The 22396-nt window shown below is 46.6% G+C and overlaps 1 protein-coding gene across 4 annotated transcripts in view; it reads left to right on the forward strand.

Moving 5' to 3' along the window:
* Positions 1 to 22396, forward strand: part of LOC119661393 (diacylglycerol kinase 1) — a 331394-nt gene that overhangs the window by 286447 nt on the left and 22551 nt on the right. For all 4 annotated transcript variants that reach the window (XM_038070718.1, XM_038070721.1, XM_038070719.1 and 1 more), the window contains exons 18-19: positions 14003 to 14158; positions 14578 to 14803. In XM_038070718.1, coding sequence (XP_037926646.1) covers positions 14003 to 14158; positions 14578 to 14803 — 382 coding nt within the window. The remainder of the gene's footprint in view (positions 1 to 14002; positions 14159 to 14577; positions 14804 to 22396) is intronic.

A 22396-nucleotide genomic window follows, 5' to 3' on the forward strand; every position in this document is an offset into this window, starting at 1 on the left:
TTTACAGCGTTATCCAGCGATTTCGCGTAGACAGTAGCAACGAATAGAAAGATGGATTTCATCACCTTCCCGGAAATTAGCCTGTGATTGTACTTTCGATCCTTACTAGAGAAGAACTTGACCATCTTTCCTACAGTTTGGCCAACGCACTTTTCTGGGCCTTACGTAATTTAGAGGTATAAACCAATGGCCTACATTCGAAACACTGCTTAGTTCCACCCCTCCTTCCTTCAGATCATCAAACCTACGTCAAAAGTCTAGCATCGTAACATTCGGTGTTATACATATAGACGCTGAAAAACGTTACAAGTATACACGAGTGCAAGCAAAACTATCTCCTCGGCCTTGGAAAAGAATCCTACCATCCAGAACTCGGATGGCAGGATTACCTGATAAGTCGGGGTGCCTTGAAGCTAGGTCCTTGTTCCGACACTCTTCACTGATGAGCATTAGATCGGCTTTAATCTCCGCATGCTAGCTCTTTCCAATTCTACTCTGAAGACTTGGCGCCTCGCCGAGCCCCCAATCAATGAAACGCTCTTATCAGGGGCGCCACAATCCCTGCAGCTCTTTTTTTCGCTGCAGATATTTACGTTAGGACTTGCCTGGCCGCATCTGGGACATGCTGCCGTCCGTACATGTTCCTGGCAAGTTGCAGATGTGTGCTCATATTCTAGGCATCTATAACACGTGGCAGAGGTGGCTTGAATTCGTACCCTACATACTTCTTAACCAACTAAGATTTTCCCACTGTTAAGAAGTTTCCTCGGCTACTGCTCGACAATTTTCACTACAACTCTTTGAAATAATTAAGACAGTTTTCTTTTATTCGCTAGTGATATTTATTATGGCTGCAAATGCCGGTATGTCGGAACCACTTGTTTCCTTCATAGTGCTCTCTCTCTTAGACTTATTAGCACTCATGCAGGGAACATGTGGTTCCCGAAATATCGGTATTTGCAACCATAATAAATATCACTAACGAATAGAAAAAAACAAGTCCTCATTATTTCAAATAATTTAATCGCTAGAAACACCGCGACATTACACTTAGACACTGCAGCTAGTTTTTGGTCTCAAAAATTCGCAGAGGTGGTACCAATCCGGGCGTTGGTTGCCCCCGAACATTCGCGCTTGATGGACCCTTCTACTTTAACCTTCTCTGTGACGAAGACAAGATCTTAGATTTCCCGAGAGCACCTAGGTTCCAGGCTAGAAACTAGAGCCTTCTCTCTTGGGAGCCCCTTGTCCACATCGAAGAACGTATTTTTGTCTGTTGTCTTCGAATCTAATTCGACGAAGACTCCACTACACTTCGTTTTCCGAATGCAAGACACTTTTGCTCCACTGTCTTCGCGTGTGATCCTATAACGAACCTCGCTGAGGAGTTCCGGCTTAATAAGCTTTAGTCCTCCCTCAAATCCTCACTTTTTCTCTTGGTGTTCCACCATTCGAACCCCCCATAAGTTTCGGCAGAGGGTCTCTCACCGCCTTACATTTGCTTTTCGGACATCTTCTGTTGGATCATCCTTTCCCGGTTCACAGCGTTACCCAATGTTTTCACGTAGACAGTAGCAAATAATAGAAAGATGGATTTCGTCACGTCTTCGGTAATTAGCCTGTAATTCTACTTTGGATCTTTCCAGAGAAGAACTGCTATATGTCTGCCTTGCGACGTTCTTTCGCATATAATCCAAGTGTTTCTTGAAATTCAGTTTGGCATCGCCAATGATGAAATTCAAGACGACCTCGTGATTACCAACCCAGATATGTTTTCCCTGTGATTAGCAATAAGGGTCACTTTTGCCCTTTTGTCCACTAGGCCCAGTAAAACCATTCAAAACAATGTTTTGATGACGTGAATAGCTTTACTTTTATGTACTGCCATGTCAGCCAACAAATCCCCCGTCTTTGTTTATCATGCACTATTCCAGTGCAACAATGAAAGATCGCACCAGCACGACGGTGCCTCGAAGTCAAACTATACCGAACAACCGCCCTCCATCCGAGGGGCACAGTTCTTACATGGCATCGGTTGCGCTACGCAGCTCCGACGGTCATCCCACTGTCGCTGAATCGGGCCTCTGCGCACTCCTTCCAGCCCCTCATCGATACCTGATACCGCTGAACCGCAGGCCACACTTTTCGTCATCCCGATCTCATGCCGCTCCAGCGGCCCTCTGCTGAAGTTGCCTTAAAAACGAAATAACTACTTGTGCCGAAGCTAGCTTACTGCATTACTTCAGATGATATTTTGGCAATATCAGAAGCCGGGCCACGTCAACTCTGTCACCTCTCTTCTGTGTGACGAAGGGTAGCTCTCTTGATCGAGTGGTAGCTTCTTTCAAAACTTCAACTTCAAAACTTATTCCCACTACTTCTACACTGTTGCCCACTCTTCCTTTTAGCAGTAAAGGGTCTTCATCGAGCCTTAGCTTGGAGAAAATTTCCTGGGAGCGACTTTAAATGATTTTTACCAAAATGTAAGTTGTCTATGAACCAAGCTGTCGAGTTTAAAGTTATCTGCCTTAGCATTTCAATATCAGATCATCTGCATTACAGAAGCCTGGGTGAATGACAGAATTTTAGATTTGAGGTTCATCAAGAGCTACTCTGTCTTTCCTTGCAGAGACTGTGCTGCACTTGCCAAGTGAACCGGTAAACCAGTAGAGGTGCCCTGATAACTGTTAACTCTCCTTTCCATGCCGAAACCATCTTTTCCTCTTCCTCTTCCACCAACAATTCTACCACTGTACCAGTCATTCAATTAAACACATGTGCCTTCACCATATTCTGTGTATATTTTGCCTGCATCAGCCCTAGAAGATTTTTCCGACAGATTATTGGAAGTCCTAATCGTTTTCCCCTCTCTTCCTTTCATTCACTTCCTCATCCTCTGTAGAGACTACAGTTCCTGTTCCTGTTTTCCTGTTCACTCCTTAGTGGAGAATGAGGTTTCAACTTCAGCTTCACTATCATCACCACTTAACGCTGTGCAAGTGATAAGCTCACAGCAACGAGACAAACATTGACGACTAGGATTCAAGCCAACCCCTTCAACCATCGCGCCCTTTATCCACTTTCATGAACACCTGTGCAGCCTTCTAATTTACTCTTTTCTAAAATTACTTAAATCGCACTCTTGATCTTGTTCTCTCTAACCTTCCTGTGCAGTGCTTTTCCCAATCCCCTCAGTCCTCCATTTGCGTTGCTCTTGACGCCCATCATTCTGCTTTCGAGTTTGATGTTCAGATCATTCGAATCCATTTCCCTGTGATGTGTATATTTCAAAGGTCTGAACTCAACCCTCGCGACAGTCAACTGCACCCCGTCTCTCTCCCCTCTCCATTAAAGTATTACGAGTACTCAACGACTTCTACTCCATTCTATCAGATCTTCTTCTCTGTTACCTCTACTAAGTCCCTGCACTCTTACCCAGACTGGTTCACCACTTAAGTCCACAAAACACTTGAGTTCCCGTCTTCTGCGCTGTCTGCGCTGCTCGATCAAATTTTTAACACTTAAGTCCAGAAAGAAATATCTGGCCAGTTTTGAAGGTTCTTTGGAGTACGGAAACCTCAAACCATTCGCAACTTTCGCAGGGTCGCCCGGCCTTTCACTGGTTCCACTAGTAACTCCCCAGCTAGCTCGTGATTTACTCTGCCGCTACTTTTCCTCAACCAATGTTTTCTCTCCTCCCTCTTTCTCTCCGCCACGAACGAATGCAACCTGCCAACTATATATTATCACTCCCCTCCCCTTCCTTTTTGAGTACCTCATTTGCAAGCTTGACGCCCTGATCACGACGGCTTTCATAAGCTCTTTTCACTTGAAACTGGTCAGTACATTTCCCTTCCTCTCTCCATTTGAATAACGGCCTCGAAGAAAATCATTTTCCAACCCTGTGGAAAGAGGCTCTCATCATCCCCGTTAACAAAAGTGGCGACCACACTCTTGCTGAGGATATTACGCCTTTTCGGTTCTCTCCTGCTGTTCCCAATTCTTGGAAACCTATGTCACCGACTAATTATCCGCCCACTTTTTCCACCTCATACTGAAAGAGGAACACAATTGGAAATGCATACTATCTACACTGGCTTTGGTACACTATAAATCACAAGGTGCGTTTGTCCGAATCCAATTCTCTCAGCATTCCCATATTACCTGGAACATGACTTGCCTCTTACCTTTCCAACCCATCCTGCCGCGGTCTCTCTTGATGGCACGCATCCTGTTCTTTTTCTCCTCCTCTGGCGTCACAAAGGGTAGCCAGATCAACCTTCTCGTAGGCGTTCTTCACATCCAGCACCACAGTCAACACCAGCTGACCTTTGCCTTTCGCTATCGAAATGTGTAAAAGGATATCATTGATGCCAGCAGACGTCGATTTGCCTGTCGTATAGGCATAGTGGTTAGCAGGCAAGACTTTGTATTCATCAATGAACTTATTGACACGAACCTTGGTAATAGAATTGACTAGTTTGGCAAAGCCATTAATGAGACCAATAAGTCGGTAATTGCTCAAAAGTTGTGGGTCCTTAAATGTCTTTGGAATGGGTACCACCCGAATAATAGACCAGCCCGCGCGGTTTTAGCCAAGCACGCCGTCCGTCGATCCCGCCAACGGGAGTCATCGTGTGAATCTGGCGCTTCACCGGTGCTTTTTCGGATCAGTCGCCGGTTCAACGAAGGCCCTCAGCCTCGATAGGGAGACCCACTTGGGCACACCCCCAACGTCGAGCTTGAATGAGTCCTCGTCTCGACCTACCATTCTAAGGGGGACCCTCATATGGTGGTTGCAGCGGCCTCAGGGGGGCGTTCCCCCTGATACGGACCTGGTCACACATCTCCAGATCCCTAGGGGTATTGACCTCCGATGTCGCGTGTCGGGACGGTGGAGTCGCCCGCATCTTCGAATCCGCGTTCTTGAGCAGACGCAGCATTCCTGAGTCGTTTAACCCTGCTCTGATATCCAGTACAGGGTCGGCAGGGAGGCGTAGATCCTCTCCGTACACCATCTCCGCGGAGCTGGCCGTGAACTCCACTTGCTGGACTGTATGGAAGCCGAGGAGGACGAAAAGCAAGGACCGCGACCACTACGGATCGTCGTGAGCCATTAAAGTGGCCGGTGTCAACGTTCCAGCATACCGTGTGGATGTAGTAGTAGTCCTATTCTGTTTCAAACCAGCTTTCCTAACCACGTGGAAAGAGTAGATTCGAATTGCATTCCCTCGTCCGTGATGGTAACGGCTGGAATACCAAAGCGCGGAATCCACTCTCGACAAAGGGCCTCGGCATATGATTGCGCCGTAATGTCAAACAGAGTTATTGCTTCCGGCCACCGCGTAAACCTGTCGTGATGACGAGGCAATACTTAAATCCGTGGGAATCTCGCAAACGACCGATGATGTCGAAATGGATGGTGTGGAAGCGCTTGGTTGACCGAAGGAAAATACTCAATTCCTTTCGAACGTGCTTGTTGATTTTGCATCTAGCCCAAGAGTTTAAGTCCTTGTTTATGGAGGGCCAGAAATATTTATCAGCGACTAAGCGATCCTCGTCCTAATTCCTGGATGGGCACATCGTGAATTGCCTTGAATACTTCCCTGCGAAAATCGGCAAGAATGATTTGCCTGGGTTCTTTATTTAAGGTCTCGCAGAGTAAAAAAGAGCTTGAGCCGAAAATAGGAAACTCTTTAAAATTGAAGTTTGCCTTCAGGCTCTGAAGCTCTGCGTCGTCTTTTTGTGCCGCGGCTATTGTCGTATAATCGAACGCGGCCGGGACTGTGACCTCTGAGATTCGACACAAAGCACCAGCAACAACATTGTCTTTCCTAGACACGTGTTGTATATCAAAAGTGACCTGGCTGATATAACTCAATGCTGAGTTGGCTAGGAGACGCTTTGTCGGGCTTCTGTTTAAGCGCGAACATAAGGGGCTTGTGGTCCGTGGACACGGTGAACGGCCTGCCCTCAAGGAAAAAACGGAAGTATTTTATAGCGAGGTAAGCGGGAAGTAGCGGAGTAGGAATGTTTTGGAAAGAAGCTCAATGGTTGTCAGGATTGATTCACCCGTTGATGAAGAGCGGTGCTTACCGCAGTATCTGAGGCATCGACTAAGACAATGCTAGTAGTGTTGCATCAAAAAGCTGGTCTTTGACTGTCTTAAACGCATGGACGACCACGCAACCACGCGTGGTAGTTTAGTAGACAAGTAGGCGTTCAGGATCGCTTGGTGATGAGCGGCCCTGGGCAACAAACGACGAAAGAAGTTTAACATGCCCAAGAACCTTCGCAGATCCTTCACCGAAGTAAGTAGTGAAAAGACGAAAAGACAAAACAAAAGTTCCAGTTTCGTAAAACAACGTGGGACAAGCCGAAGGTCATCCTAGTGAACTCGAAGAATCCGAAATATGTGCAGATAGCTGTCTTGAGAATTTCTTCGGAAGCTGTAGGGATTTGGTGGTACACCTTGGCTAGATCCAAGGTCTTAAACGGCAGTTCGTTAGTGAGTGCGCGAAATCATGGAAGAGTGGTATGGGATATCCGTCTGGAACTGTCTGAGCATTCAGACATCTATAATCTCCGCATGGCCGCCATTAGCCGTTTGGCTTAGGGATCAAATGCAGCGAAGAGAACAAGAGAACGAAGAGAACTTTGATATTTCATCAAATTTTCCAACTCTGTCTTCGCAAAAGCAAGCTTCTGGGGTGGAAGGGAACGCACCTTTGAGAAGATTGGACAGAAACGCCACGAAAAGATGTGGTGTAGTCCAAGACTCATATTCACCAGCATAATAATAGTATAATAATCTTCACCGACGGGTCAGTCATGGAGGATGGATCGGGCGCAGGGGTGTTCTCGAAGAATCCGATTATAGAACATTTCATTTCATTTATTTTCTCATAGTGGCTTACGACTAGACAATTATTACTTAATGCTAGCTTAATAACGGCTAATTGGTCTTAACGCTATCAAACGGGTGACTATTACATAGTTTGACCAACCCGACCTTCTCTGTGATTTACTTTACTTTGTATATTTTTCTTTATATACATGAATCTTGACAATTTTTGTTATGATCTTGGCTTTTCAAAAATCTGCGCCCGCACTAAAGGCGCGAGAAGGTGAAATTTTACTTACTTAACCTAGTTACATATAACTTAACCTAACTTATTTTAACTTAACCTAACTTATTTTAACTTAACCTAACTTATTTTAACTTAACCTAACTTAGTCTAACATAATTAATCCTTAACTAATATTTACAATAAGCACATTACAATTTCCTGTGCTTATCCTCTATCCACCCTTACCAGGCAAGGAGTTTCAAAAAGGGTTAGGATTTTGGGTCTTAGAGATGAACTCACGATTTGGCAGGGCCTTAAGAATGTGGCAAATGGGGAGGTTTTACCCTGTTGGTAGAGATGCCGAATAAATGGGTTGGGGTGGTCCTCGAAGTGGTTTGACTTTGGCTCGCCTGTACACTTCGGCGTTTTTGCCGATCTTTTTTGTTTTCCAGTTGTAAGACAAGCCTGTGCAATGTCTAAGGATTCGGCGTTCGAATGACTCGCATTTTGCCATTGCTTGGTTGGAGCAAGAGATCCAAGTTGGTGCTCCGTAACAGATAACAGGTCTTATACGGGCCTTATACAGGGTCAGTTTGGTTTTGGTGCTGAGACCTACTGTTTTGCGAAGAAGATAGTAGATGCTACTGACTGCACCGCGTGCCTTGCTGATAGCGAGCTGAAGGTGGGGTTTAAACTAGAGGAGTTCATGCAGGGTTACTCCCAAGTATTTGATCGAAGTAGATCTGCTCACTGTGGTGTTCCCGATTCTCATTTTCAAGCGTTTAGCTTTCCTATGGATACCTCTAGAACCTAAGTATCTAGATTTTCTCCTAAAGGTGCAGATTTGCGTTTTTCCCTCATTAATCTTGATTCCCCAACTACGGTAGTACCTGCAGAGATTTACAATGTATTTCTCAACCGCTTTGGCTGCCCTGTTGGGGTGGAGGTTCGAAGCGAAAATAAGCGTGTCATCGGCGAATTGGATCAGTTCAACGTCGTCATCGGGGATCGGAACGTCAGCCGTGAAGATGTTGTAGAAAGTTGGCCCAGAAATGGATCCTTGCGGTACACCCGACGTTACCGGCAAGAGATCGGAGAATTCATTCCCCACGCTGACATAAAAGTGCCTATCTTCGAAGAAACTTAACGCAAGTCTTATTATCGGGACAGGGAAGTCATTATCTATCAATTTGTATATAAGTCCGTTTACCCACACGGAGTCGAAGGCCTTTTCCAAATCTAACACACATGCTACTGTGGGTTTATTGTTGACGTTAAGTCTTGAGACGACAGTGTCGTGTAGGTAGCTCAGCGCGTGCTGGGTTCCGTGTTTTGAGCGGAATCCGAACTGGTGGTCAGGGATAACTTTGTTGAGATTACAATGCTGGACTAGCCCAATTGTCCATGCTTTCTCAAACAGTTTGCCAAGGTTCGATAATAGGGAAATAGGCCTGAAATTGCTTGGCTCGTTGGAGGTTCCTTTCTTTCGGATCCCAATAATTTTTGCAACTTTCCATGTGGATGGAAAGTAGCCGTTATTAATACAGTTGTTGAAAACTGCTAATAAAAACTTCAGTGAGGCTCTGGGGAGGTTCTTTATGACGAAGTTCGGGATTTCATCAGGCCCGGCTGACCTTTTACCGTTGAGGTTTCTGGTTAAGTCGGTGAGTTGAGGTAAACTCAGAAAATGTTGCGATTCCGATGGCTTGACTGAGGTTTTGGTTGTGGTGAATTTTGTTAGCTTCTTGGAGCTCTCAGAGACGAAGGCCTTGATTGTTGAATCAACAATCGACGATATAGCCGGGTTGTTTTGAAGCGGAGGGGAATTGAGCTGAAAGATTCCGCGAGAACTTGCGCTTTCCTAGCGTCACTGCAGATGTGCTCCCCGTTCTTGGAAACAGCGATATTGCGGGACTTATGTTTGCCGGTTAGCCTGTTGATATGCTGAAACATATCTGGGCCGGGCTTAATATCTGCTAGTTTCCTTGTCAGTTCTTTGTTGCGGAAATTCGCCACTCTTTGCCGAATTATTGTACTCAGACAATTAATCCGGGAAAGCAATGCTTTATACTCAGCATTAACTTTATTTCCGACTTTGTGGAAAATCCGTTTGAGTTTCCTACACCATATTTGCCTGACTTTCATATGGAGCATGATATCGTAAGGGACTGAGTTATATTGTAGCTCGTCGACTTTAATAAGCCTTGTGTTTCTGCGTGTAGCAGTATTAATGGCATCTGTGGCCAAGGTGATGGCTTCGTCGATCTCCATGTCTGATAGATTGCGGTCAGTTGCAAGTTTTTTCAAGTTCAGCCTTGGTGCAAGGTCTGCCTTGAATTTGTCCCAATCAGTGTGGGCGAAGGACCTTACGGTGGTCATTACTCGCTTTCGCATTTGGGAGGACGAGAACAGTTTAAGTTGTACTGCGAAATGGTCAGACATGTGAGTAGTGCACGATATCACTTGAAAGTTCAGGGAAGTTTCCTCAGATAGGAGGACGTAGTCAATGGTTGATTGGCTACTGGGTCTTGTCGGAGTATCTGGCAAGACCAAATCGACATAGGCTGCCGAGTAAGGGTTTTGGATCCATTTAAGCAGGGTTTCCCCATTTCTATTGACTGCCGGATCGCCCCAGGAGGTGTGCCTAGAGTTGAAGTCGCCACCGAAAATGAGGTACTTGTATAATACTTTAACTGGAGATTGCCCAAGATCTTAAGATCTTGTCCCAGTTGCTCAGTTAGACAGTTGCATTTGATGTAGACGGAAACTACCAAAATCCGTCTACCATCAGTGGTTTTTACTATTGCCGCCGCAGCGGAAGAGTTAAGCAGGTTTCGTATAACGACTTCCTCAAATTCGTAGTCTTTTCTAACTAAAAGGGCAGCGCCAGTGTTGTTGTCGTTCCGGATAATATTATACCCGGTGAATTGCACGTTATGCCTGCTATTGAGGTGAGTTTCTGAAACGCAGTATAGGTCTGCTTTCAGACTGTCGATCAACACTTGGGCAGTGGCACGTTGGGCGTGTGAGATCAGGGACGCGGAGTTAAAGGTAACGATATTTAACTCCATAGGTTCATCAAGAGTTTTATTGCAGCAAATTGCCGCTGCTCGTTGGTGGAGGCCGTCGCGAGAGATTGCACCAATTCGCGGAAGGCGTTTGGTGCGGGGGTGGGAGCAGGTTGTGCTTCCACTCTTGGTGCAGAGTTCCTGACAGCTTGCGCGTACGATACGCTGGATCTGGCCAAGCTTTGTGACAGTTGTGTCACTGCGTGCTTGGCTCGGGAGCTTTCATTCGCTCTTCTTTGCTTGGCAGCTTTCTTCCTAGCTACCATTTCTTTATAAGCTGGGCACCCGCTGCAGTCCTCGTGCATTCCCCACGAGGGTGCGCTTTCGAGCACTTGACACATCTGTGTACTATTGTGCAGTTTTGCGCAATGTGTCCGAAGTTCTGGCAGTTGTAACACTGCACTTCTTCGAAGCTCATGACTTTTTGCCGGGAGATCTTTTGATGAAGGATGTATCTAACCTTCATCACTTCGGTGAGCTCTTGAGAGGGCTCGAACGTGGCTATAAATAGTCCCGATTGAGATTTCATCGGGAGGGTGGGGACTTCTCTATGCAGAGCTTTGTCTCTGCGGGTAACCAAGTTCGCCACCGTGTTGAGTTTGAACTCAGGGTGGTCGGCTTGCAGTTCCTGCAGGATGACCGTGGGGTCCGTTTCCCTGTGGAGCCCTCGGATAATTAGGGACTGATTTCGCAAAGAAGGCGGGGTCCGGGTTGTGGCGTTAAGCCCTTGCTCTTTCATGAGCGCGAAGACCTGGGCGTGTTCTTCCGCCGTCTCCGTGAAGATGAGGGTTCTATCCGCCCTCGTGTTTTTTAGGGATGCTTTCAATCCCTTGGCTTTAATTAGTCGGAGGAAATGGGGCACGTTTAAATTGTAGCCGGTAATGGCTGGAATTTTGACCTTTTTGGTTTTCAAGGACGGGGAAGGATTTGCGGATGGCTGTGGTGGCTGTGGTGGGGCGGTTACAATTTTCGCACTAACCTTACTTTTCTTAATGCTTTTCCGGCTCCGGACAAAGTTGAAGGGGTCCTCGTCGATGATGACCTCAGGAAAGGATGCAGGGGTCCCACGATGTCCATTGCGAGGGCTTCCTGCTGCTCCTGTTGTTGTTTTTGATGCGGTTGCTGTTGTTGATGCTGTTCTTTTTGTTCTTGCTGTTGTTGTTGCTGCTGTGCTGGTGCCGGCCCAGAGCGGACCGTCTCCTCTAGCAACGCTAGCTTCTGCTGCAGTTGCTTGATGAGCAGCTGCTGGCACTCCAACTGCTGTGCCATGGCCGCTCTTTCGCACTTCAGGTCTGCAATTTCCTTTTGCAGACCCAAAGCAACCTCGTTGACCTCGGGGCCCGTGCTCCCCTCCTCCTCGGAAGACATTTCGCCTGGGAGTATCACTTTACTCCTCTTGGCGGACATCTTGTCCCCAAGCCCGTCCTGCGTGCCTGTAGGTCTTCTTCCGCTGCTATCTGAAATAACAAAAAATTTTCTTGTAGTTTACCTTTTCAGAAACACTATACAGTGTCTCAAAAATTTTGAGATGCACTGTATAATGTGCACTGGACGATACTTCCTTCAGGTATCTTGCTCCACTCTGGGTATTCACTTTTCACTTTTTCTTTTTACTTTTCGGAACTAGTGATTTCAACAAATCACCGCGCACTGTAATTTTTCTTATACTCTGCGTAACGTCTGTTCGCTTCGAAGTCTCGGAGCGAACTGTCGATTATAGAACTGGCTGGAGGCGGAGATATATGCCATTTCATTGGCAGCTGAAGAATGTCTGCGACAAAAATGGAGGGGTCGCACTATTCGAATCTGTTCCGACAGTCGGGCGGCATTATCAGCGCTAAATGGCAACGACATCTCAAGCCAGTTGGTGTGGAGTTGTCATCAGATGCTGCTGAAACTTGGCCGACTGAACGAAACATTCCTGATGTGGGTGCCGGGGCCGGTAATGAGAAGGCTGACAGACTGGCTCGCCGAGGGTCTGGATCCACAATGGTCGGGCCAGAACCAGCTCTTGGAATCCGACCATCTACTGTCAATTCTACTCTGAAGGTTGAAATTGCAAGGATTCACGCAACCGAGTGGAGAAATTTGGACTCTTGCCGGCAAGCGAAAATCCTTGTGAAAGAGCCTAGGGCCACTAGAGTGGCATTTTTGTTGTTCCTTAAGAAGTGGGACATGAAAAACCTAGTAGGGCTTTTGACGAGACACTGCTCCTGAAACTACCATATGGAAAATATTGGGGTATTGGGGCTTTTTATGCAGCTGCCCGACATCCCCAGATCTCAGACGAAGACACCTTGGCAAGGTTTTCTTCATTGAAGGATCTGCACACTCTCTGCCTCTGGAGAATGTTCTCAGATTCGCTAAAGCCTGCGAACACCGTAGGCAGGAAGCCATTGAATAGGCAATTTACGGGGATAGTACAATGGGCCTAACATTGGCCTGAGTGCTCGGAGCTGCGGCTCCCCCAGTAAACTAAACTACCGACTGTCGCAGCGAGCTTGGTGACCGCGTAAGCCAATGTCATCACCATCGACTTTAAGTCCTCAACTTCCCGAGTCGTGTCCCGAGGTACTTCCGCGACCACAGTACCTTGTTCGCTGTGACGGCCAACACCTCCAGCGATTCCGAGTCCGCGCAGGCCAAAGTGGCGCGGGTGCTCTCCGGGAGTCGTTGAAGCCATCGAGACTTCAGGAGCTCAGAGCCAACCTTATCCCCAGCCAATTGCCTCATTTCACAAAGCAATTGGCTGGGGGTACGGTCGCCTAAAGACAGTTCATTCAGCAAGTGATTGAGCTTTGTCTCCTCACTCGTTGAAAGGCGTCTTATTAACTGCTCCTTCAGGCGGACTCGTCAAGCACGTCCGAATCAGTCTCTATGGTCTCCTCGTCGAGAGCGCTTAAGGGTTAAACCCAGTGGCGTCCGTTGTAACGCCCGCCAACGCCCAGTCTCTATGGTCTCCTCGTCGAGAGCGCTTAAGGGTTAAACCCAGTGGCGTCCGTTGTAACGCCCGCCAACGCAAATTGCGCTTCCACTTGACGGAACCACGCAAACGGATTGCGCCAGGCCATCTGTTGAAGATACTGCGGCCATTAATACAGCGGCGGAGGCAAATCCACAATGGCGTCCAAGTTCGTACTTCCCATGCACCGCTACAAGGCAGTGCCCAAGGAGGAGCCGAGTGCAGTGGTTCCCGATGGTCTAAGCGCTTCCACCAATCTAAAATACACACTAATAACCCCATTGTTCAATAACAGGAGTTAATCCATTTTCTGACAACTCAGCTAAGAGAATAAAGTCCTAAAAATTAAGCTACAACCGATTTCATATTTTCCATCTATTATTTTTACGAATTACGCATTTATATAACAGCAATGTAACTCCAAAGATATATTCTAAAAATAGGATATCAAGCGGCTGAAAGATATGAACAAAAAAAAATATGTTTTGATTCCATTTCCATCAAAGGAAAACTCCGTCTGGGAAACTCTAATAAGCTCTAGTTCTGACAAACCATTCGAATCTGAAATCACCAATAATGATAACGCAAACAACATGCTCTACAAGTTATTCCCACAAGCTTTCTATAGAACTCCATAAAGGAGCATCCAATCAAAACCGACAGAATTACAAAAATATCTGGTGTCCACTATGTTCAACGAGCAAGGGACCGATAATATTGCAATAGGAAATATCCTTAAGATATTGTCGAACGGTAGAAAAATTCTGATACTGAAAACGATTTCCATTTTCCATTTCCGCAATTTCTCATATCTTTCCTATTGGTCTGAATTTTTTTCTGATATTCGTCCTTTCTCTATTTACTTTATATAATCTTTTTTTCTTCCTTTTTATTTTCCCAAGGATGCAGCAATTTGCGTGAAATTCCATTTGGAACGGGAGAAGAATCCGCACAAATTCAATAGTCGCATGAAGAACAAGCTTTGGTACTTTGAATATGCAACGTCTGAGACATTCGCGGCATCCTGCAAGAATCTCCATGAAAATATCGATGTTGTGGTAAGATTCAAGATTTATAAGACAGATATGCATGTCCTTTTTGAGAAAGTTTTAGTAAAGTTCAAAGCGAGATTGTGGCAAATTGGAAAAAAATGTTTCGAAGTCCATGGAATGTAAACTCGACGTGAGATGATGCACTTGCTTCTGAACAGGATTAAAAGGATTCTTGCTACTTTCGCATGTCGATTGGTAACTTTCCTTCGGAGGTCCAGCTTTTGAATGAAATTACGTTCCAATTTTTTCCTTTTCATGAAAAGAGCAAATAAGATCCTGTTCAAACAGCAAATGTAAACGTTTCTCACAATATCTTCTTGTTCAAATAACCCCAGGGCTCTCAACACGAAAGCTTCCGAAAATAAGATCGAAAATCCTTCTAATAATCCTTTTATCTATTCCACTTCTTTCCATTGTCTTTATAGTGCGATGGAGTATCTTTGGATCTAGCAAATGGACCACATCTTCAAGGAATCGCTCTACTTAATATTCCATACACACATGGTGGCTCGAATTTATGGGGTGAACATTTATCTCAGAAACGAATGCGAAAAGGTGGACCATTCCGGAAGGGCAAGAAACTAAAGTCAACGGATAAGGAATTGTCAGCGACGAGTTTTAATTCAGTCGATTTATCAGTTGCTATTCAAGGTAATATATTATCTAACTTTCTAACTTTTATTTCACTGTGAAATATTGTCTCGTGATCCTTTTTTTTCGCATGCATGGTGAAATTTTTTTACGTTTAGGTGATAATTCTTGTGAGAAATTTCTTGAATAAAAAATTGTATGCATGAAATTTTCATATCACTCTCTCTTTCCTTTCCTCTATTAGTGAATATATTAATCAAATTACATGTCCTTAAAGTGGAAAAATTCTCGACTGCATCCTGATCCTGAATTTTAATGAAGTGTCAAATTTCACAATAAGGCTAGGAAGATAATTGACAGAACCTACAGATTGTACATGGTAGGACGCCCTGGGATTTTTTGCCTAACTATCAAGGAACAACTTAAGACTGAGCACCGTTATGCTCTGGTCGACCTTCTGACATCGACGAGCAACCTCAGTTACTGCTCAATACTTAACAATTAGTCCACAATACAGAATGGGACGATATCTCTTACCTTTTTATTTTGGCAGTAGTGTAGGTGAATGCGTTCACTCCCAGAGTGTTCGACCACGGCAATAGTACGCTGTCAAACTACCAACTAAACACCTCCCTTTCACCAGAAACCTAGCCTGAAACCGTTTGACACATTACCTCGGGCTAGCTCTCCCGCTCTCCTGGCTTTGGGAGCCTTCAAGTCAGGGAATCCCTTTCACCAACGAAGGAGAGGAAGGGAGTTGTTAGCTCAAGGAACCCCTCGCCATCCGGTCCCTCCGCCGGTCCAATTCAATCTTCTTTGCTATAAGAAGAGCCGAAACATAATACGCAACATGATTCCAGCTGCCAGTGCCCTTGAACATTTCTCTGACAAGGTTGTCTGGAAAGAGCTCCCCTGTGCCTGCCTAAATCTGCTGAAAAAAGTTGTCCCACCTTTCGCAAGACAAAAAAGTGTGTTCAACATTGTCCGCAACTCTATTACAGAACACACAATCAGGAGATAGCGCCTTCCCAATCGTATGTAGGTAAAACTGAAAATCTCTATGGCTGCTTAGAAGTTAGGTGAGGAAGCAATCAATCTCCGCATGCGTTCGACTCAGCCACAGGTCTAAATTGTCGATGAGCCGCACAATCCATCTGCCCCTTGGCTCATTTTGCTAAGTGAGTTGGTACTCGGTAAGGTTGCCTTGACGTTCTTCACGGACAACCACCTCTCTTAAGTTTTCGCCTCTACGGCGGTAGGTAGCTTTACGCTCCTTGGCAAGGAGGGCAATGGGGATCACTCCCGCGATCACCATCAAGGCCGGTTCGGAGACAGCGCGATGAGCAGACGCGACACGCAAAGCTGCCCGTCTCTGCACTTGCACAAGGTGCTTACGATACCTACCTACCTACTTGTCAAGCGCATTAGCACACACTTCCGCGCCATAGAGCAGAACCGACTGCGTTGCTCCCATAGGGAGACGCCTCGCAGTAGATATGGGGCCCTTAACATTCGTTATTAACCAACTCAAAGCCGAGACTCCAGCTGCTCCTTTAATTTACTCGAGGAAACTCATCTCCAAGTCGAGCATTAAACCAACTTATTTAACCGCTGGCTTTGACTCTATAGTCAACTCGTCGATCGACATTGAACCCAGGGTCGGGATTCTTTTTCTGGTTAAGATGACTACTTCAGATTTTTCCAGCGCAAGGATAATACCGTAAACACTCATCCATCTGCTTACCAGTCACATCAATATGCTAAGTCTGCTTCGCGCCTGTTCAACAGTGCGTCCAGCAACAAATACCGCAGCGTCTTCAGCATTACCAACCAGGCGCGACTCTGTGGGTACATCCAGTCTCTGTAGACTATCGTAGGAAGTGTTCCAGAGATCCGGCCCTAGGATGGATACCTGTGCTGCTCCCGGCGTAATTTCCATCCTCTTTTGGCCCTCTAGCGTCTCATAGAGCAGGGAGAGGTTTTTCAGACAATCCCTCAATATCCACAAGAGATAGCTTGGCACATGGAATGAGTTTTTTAACATCAAGCATTATGAGGAGCACTATACATCGAGACCGGCAGCTGTGTGCCTCGGCTCGATGAACTGCATCTACGACCTGCATAATAGCATCCACTGTGGATCTCCCTGTTCTGAACCCGAACTGCCTTGGAGATAAGTCCCCGACAACATGGATCGCTTCAGCAAGTCTATTCCTGACTAGCTTCTCGAGCACTTTCCCGGCCATGTCAAGCATGCACAGCGGTCGGTATGCAAACGGGGGCTCCGGGTCTTCTTTACCCTTGCTGATCAGCGCGAGTCTGGCCACCTTCTAGCGACAAAGAAAAATACCCTCCTTCAAGCAAGCATTAAACGCCTCAAGCACCAAATCTGGCCGTTGGAGGGACACCAGTTTGTAAACTTCCGTCGGGATACCATCAGGACCTGGCGCCTTCTTGTTTTTCATAGTGAGAACCGGTTCGTCGAGCTTCCTCATTGTGGAAAAGGAGCAATCCTCGACACTTTCCGTGCTATTGACATCAACCCGTTCAGTATGTCCGGGGAATAATGCCCGGACAATGCGGTCCATCTGGTCGGTACTTAGTATGCAGGGCTTCCGCAGAGCCCCGATTTTCCGGGTGACAAGCTTATACCCAAGCCCCCATGGGTCCTTATTCACCTCATTGACAAGCTTCTGCCAGCCACGAGGTTTGCTTTTATTTATCACCTGCGGAGTCCCCTTTTTGCTGATCTATACTGTCTCTTTATGGCGCATGCCTCCTCGTTGGCGTGTAAACGTGCCAAACGGCGGAGCTTATGACACTCCCTCCGTACGTCGACAATTTCTGCTGAAGATTTGTCGTGGCTGGGGCCCCTCCGGGGAATGAACCCTTCACAGGCCGTGGTTATCAGATTCATCACTGAATTTACGACGGTGTTAGCTGCAACGCTACCACCCGCGGAACGCTGTCCAGCGCGGCTCCGCCTGCTCCAAGAGCTTCGACGAACTTCCCGATGTTCACACTCTACATGCAAAGAAGCGTCGGGTTGGTCTTCTAGAACTCGTCACTCGTCCACCGATGATGCCAGAGATTCCGACGCAAAAGTGATGCCAGGAATGCTTCTTTCACAGCCTTGGCGCCGAAACGTTGGAGTAGATCCGGTGTTTAAGACAACAAGCCCGGTTCTCGCCGCCATTTCCAGAATTCGTTTCCCTCTGGAGTCTAACTGAGGCTTGCCTCATTCATTCATTCATTCATGCATGTTAATTTGTACAATGCCGATCATGCTGGTCGCACCCAAGCCCTTTCCAATTCCGCCCTGAAGATTGGACACCGTCCCGAGCCTGCAGTGTGTGCGACGCTCTCACCAGACGCGCCACGATCCCTGCAGAGAACGTAACTCTCGCTTTCATTGCAGGTCTTCGCTTGATGACCCCCTTGGCTCTCCAGCATGCTGTCCTCCTGTCCGGTGCCTTGCAAGCTGCTGACGTGTGTCCATAGTCCAGACACCTACATACTGCCCATCTAATTTTGATCCTCCCACTGCTAAAAAGTTTCTCCGCATATTGCTCGGGGACTTCCACCACGAGCATGGGAGTAGCACATGGAAAGCCAACTCTGTTGTTACTCAAAAACTCCAAGCTTTCGTCAATACTTGCCTGCGTCATATCATCGAAGTACGCTGGCCTGACACCACATCAAACGAACAATTTGATGAGCGCACAGGCTTCCCACTCGTATGCAATGTAAGATAAGATTAGAAAACGGAAGTGACAGCGGATAGGTCACACACAACAATTACATTGCGGGCTATGCCATGCAGGGGACATTAGTAGAGGAGGAATGCGAGCGTCTCGGGAAGCCGTGGGGGAGCTGAAGCGCATTGCAAGTAACCACGATCGGTGTCTCGTAGGTGTGGTTGACCACTATGCCCCACCAAGGGATGAAAGGCAACCATACTACCGTTTGTTCCTGAACCTTCTTAATATCCGGTTTAAAAGTGAGCAAAGCTTCCGGCCTATCTTTCTCTTGCCTTACTACCCAACAGCATTCCACTACAGGTGTTGTGGTTATTCTGGACACCAAATTGTTCCAGGACTTTCGCACCATTGTGCTCCTCTTCTGGAAGCCAAGGAAAGCACTTTTTAATCGATGGCAGCTCGGAAACCATCTTCAGGGTCCATTCAAACAGCCCCCCCCACAGTTTTGAAAGGGGGGCAGTACTATTTTGAGCGACCCGTTCATGCATTCTTCGGCAAAGTTTATTCGTTACATTTTATGGTATTCACTGGGATTCGGTAAGTGTATACCGACTTACCGAATCCTTACCGAATGGATTAATGTCATCAAACATGACCCATTCATCGGCTTCGATATCCTTGGCTACAAATATAGATTTGGCCGTTACTAGCCGAGCCCTGTTTTCTACCATTCGGGTCGAGGAGTTGGAATGGTCAGAAGACCGCTGCCGCCTTGGTTATGTCTTAGCCGCAGCTGCCCCCGACGCTCCTTTCCTTTCAACATTGGCAGAACCCGGAGATTGTAGTTTGCTAGAAGGCGGTTTGCCCGGAGGCATTGCTTTTCCCGGAGACTGTTTGTTGCTCGAAGACAGGTACTTACCGGTAGGCAAGAGATTAGCCTCAACAGGTGGCGCCGACTGGAGACCGGAGTCAGGATTGCTGACAGAATGGGACTGCTTCGGCTGGTTCATTAATGACTGGGTGTCGATTGGATTAGTTCACACTTGAATAAGTGGAAAATCTGAGTCTAGACTCAGGAAAGCAATTGTTTCATAGTTAGCAAACCATGGCTTTTTTTTGCCGTGAAAAATAAGTCGATCTCGGCAAAGAACCTTTTTGTCGAAACAAGGCTAGTGGAAATTAGAGAGTTCACTGTTCACGGCCACATCTTAACCCCTGTGAGCCTTGGGCCCCGTTGGCTTGGGGTTTCAATTACCGCTAAGCTTTAAGTGTCACCTATGGTTCTCCAGCGGATCCTTCTTACTGAGCTCCCTCACCACGACGAGGTAGATAATCGTTGAGGGAGGTACAGATAGTTAGTTCCGTTCAACTGAACACAGCAACAACAGTGTTGCAAAACAAAGCAGGGGCCAGAATACTTACTGAACAACATCAAGAGCTTTTGTACTAAGGATGCCCCCATAGACGTGCTGGGAAACGTAGCCCTATAATTCCCCTATAAACTGTGATAAGTGTCTAACTATTTGAAAGAGCAAAGACGAACTAAAGGTGACAGAATCCTTGAATAGACATCGAGATTTATTATTATTATTCTGTTAAGGGAAAGTCGCACCGCGTCCTTCAAGAACTATTGTGCCCCTTTTACTGGTTATAGTGTACCTGTTGATCATAGTATCTCAAGCAGGCCTGTAACCGTTAGGAACTTTAGTATGTTCCCCACTTCCAGAAGTTTCAGCTTGGCATCTGGTATTAAGTGTTCTCCCAGATGTATCGACCTACTTTGCACAAGTGCCGGACACTGTCCCAGGACGTGCACAAAGGTCTCGTCCTCCTCCTCACAGAACCTGCAGGCAGTGTCCGTAGATATCCCTAGCTTCCCTAGGTGATAGTTCAGCCGACAATGACCAGTGAGAATTCCCACTATGATTCGGAGGTTCTTTTTGGTGAGATTTTAGCAATCCTTTGTACGCATGGGTTCGTATCCCCCAATAAACACCCTGGACTGCTCCATCCCTGGTAGGCCCGCCCAAAATAGTTCCCTCAACCGTTTCTCTTCGTTTCTTAGATTCATAGCCATGAAACCGTTTCCGATTCCACATAAGGGTGCTGGCCCGTGTAAAGGCATCCCTGCTCCCTTCTTGGCTAGTTCATCCGATGCCTCATTGCCTTCAAACCCAGCATGGCCTGGAACCCAAAGTATCCAGACCTTGTTGGACGAGCCGAGTGTATTCAGTCTATCAAGGCACTCCCATACCAGTTTAGAGTTCACCTGGTTGGACCTAAGTGCCTTGATCGCTGCTTGGCTATCGGTGAGAGATTAAATGAGCCACATTTGTCTATGGCGTAAATTTCCGCCTGGAATATGCTAGTGTACCTGCCCATTGGCTCAAAGTACATTTTCCTTGGACCAATGACACCGGCACCCGCTCCCTCTGCTATGAGGGATCCGTCAGTGTACCAAGTAATCAGTTGCTGGTTTAAGCCGTATGTCGCAGCCACGCTCTCCCAGTTTGCCTTGTTACTCCAACGTGTTTCAAACTTCTTATCGAAGTGAAACCTCGTTGTCATGTTGTCCCTCGGTATCAGTAATTCGGGATACCGCCTAGAAAGGATATCAATCTTCCTTCGATTTAGGCACCTCCCCGCCTCACTCATACTACCGGCCATCCTGAATATTGATCTCCTTGCCTGCATCTGTATGTGCAGATGGAGAGGAGTCAATCCCAGAAGGACCTCCAGGGATGCCGTTGGGCATGTCCTCATTGCCGCACACGCAAGACAGCCTTTGGAGCTTATGTAATTCCCTGGCTTGTGTGCTGAGTTGGGTTCTTTCTGCCCAGATTACCGCTCCATAGGTAATCATTGGCCTTACTATTGCAGTATATTGCAGCATATATATAAAGTAGTATCTTCGGGCCGCAACCCCATTTTTTTCCTGCTATGGATCTGCAAGTCATCAGAGCCCTCGTGGCTTTCCGACAAGTGTTTCCGACATGTGCCTTCCAGAGTAATTTTTGGTCTAGCGTGATTCCCAAATATTTGACCTCTGTCTCTCGTTTCACCTCCATATCATGTAATGTTATGACTTTCAGGTGATTCAGCTTACGCCTCCTAATGAATGGTACTATGATGGTTTTGGTTGGGTCGATCCGCAGTCCCACCTTCCTGCACCAGGCGCTAGTAACCCTTAATCCAGTTTGGATTCTATCACATAGGGTATCTTCATATTTGCCCCTACAGATTAGAACAATGTCGTCCGCGTTGCCCTGGACTTGTATTCCAGTATTAGTTAACACGTCCAGGAGTTCATCCACTACCATACTCCACATCAGCGGCGATAGTACTCCACCCTGTGGACAGCCTTGAGTGGTGTTCATGATAATAGAATTTATACCTGTTTGTACCTCTATTTGTCTGCTTTCTAGCATTTTGCCCATCCAGAATGCCAGGGTGTTTCCCACTCCTTTGCGGCATCTTGTATCTCTGTGTGCGATGTGTTGTCGAATGCTCCTTCGATATCCAAAAACGCCCACAGTGCAATTTCTTTTGTTTCTATGGCGTCCCGTAGTACCTCTGTCAGCTGATACAGAGCAGTTTCAGTTGACCGTCCTGCCCGGTAAGCGTGTTGACAGTGATGTAGGGGATTACGCTTTAGAACGTTAGTTCTAATATAGTTGTCTGTGACCTTCTCCACCGTTTTGAGTACGAAGGATGTTAGGCAGATTGGTCTGAAAGATTTAGGGTGAAAAGAATCCTTTTTACCCGCTTTCGGAATAAAGACCACTTTTGCCCGTCTCCATGCCCTTGGTATGTAACCCAGTGCTATGCTCCCCCTCACCACCCTCAGAAGAGACTCTAAGATAATTCCTAGGCCTCTCTGGATAAGTGCTGGGAAAATGCCATCTACTCCGGGAGATTTCATTGGTTTAAAAATTCCCACTGCCCATCTTAG

The sequence above is a fragment of the Hermetia illucens genome, chromosome 1 (assembly GCF_905115235.1).
Source record: "Hermetia illucens chromosome 1, iHerIll2.2.curated.20191125, whole genome shotgun sequence".
NCBI classification, from domain to species: Eukaryota; Metazoa; Arthropoda; class Insecta; order Diptera; family Stratiomyidae; genus Hermetia; species Hermetia illucens.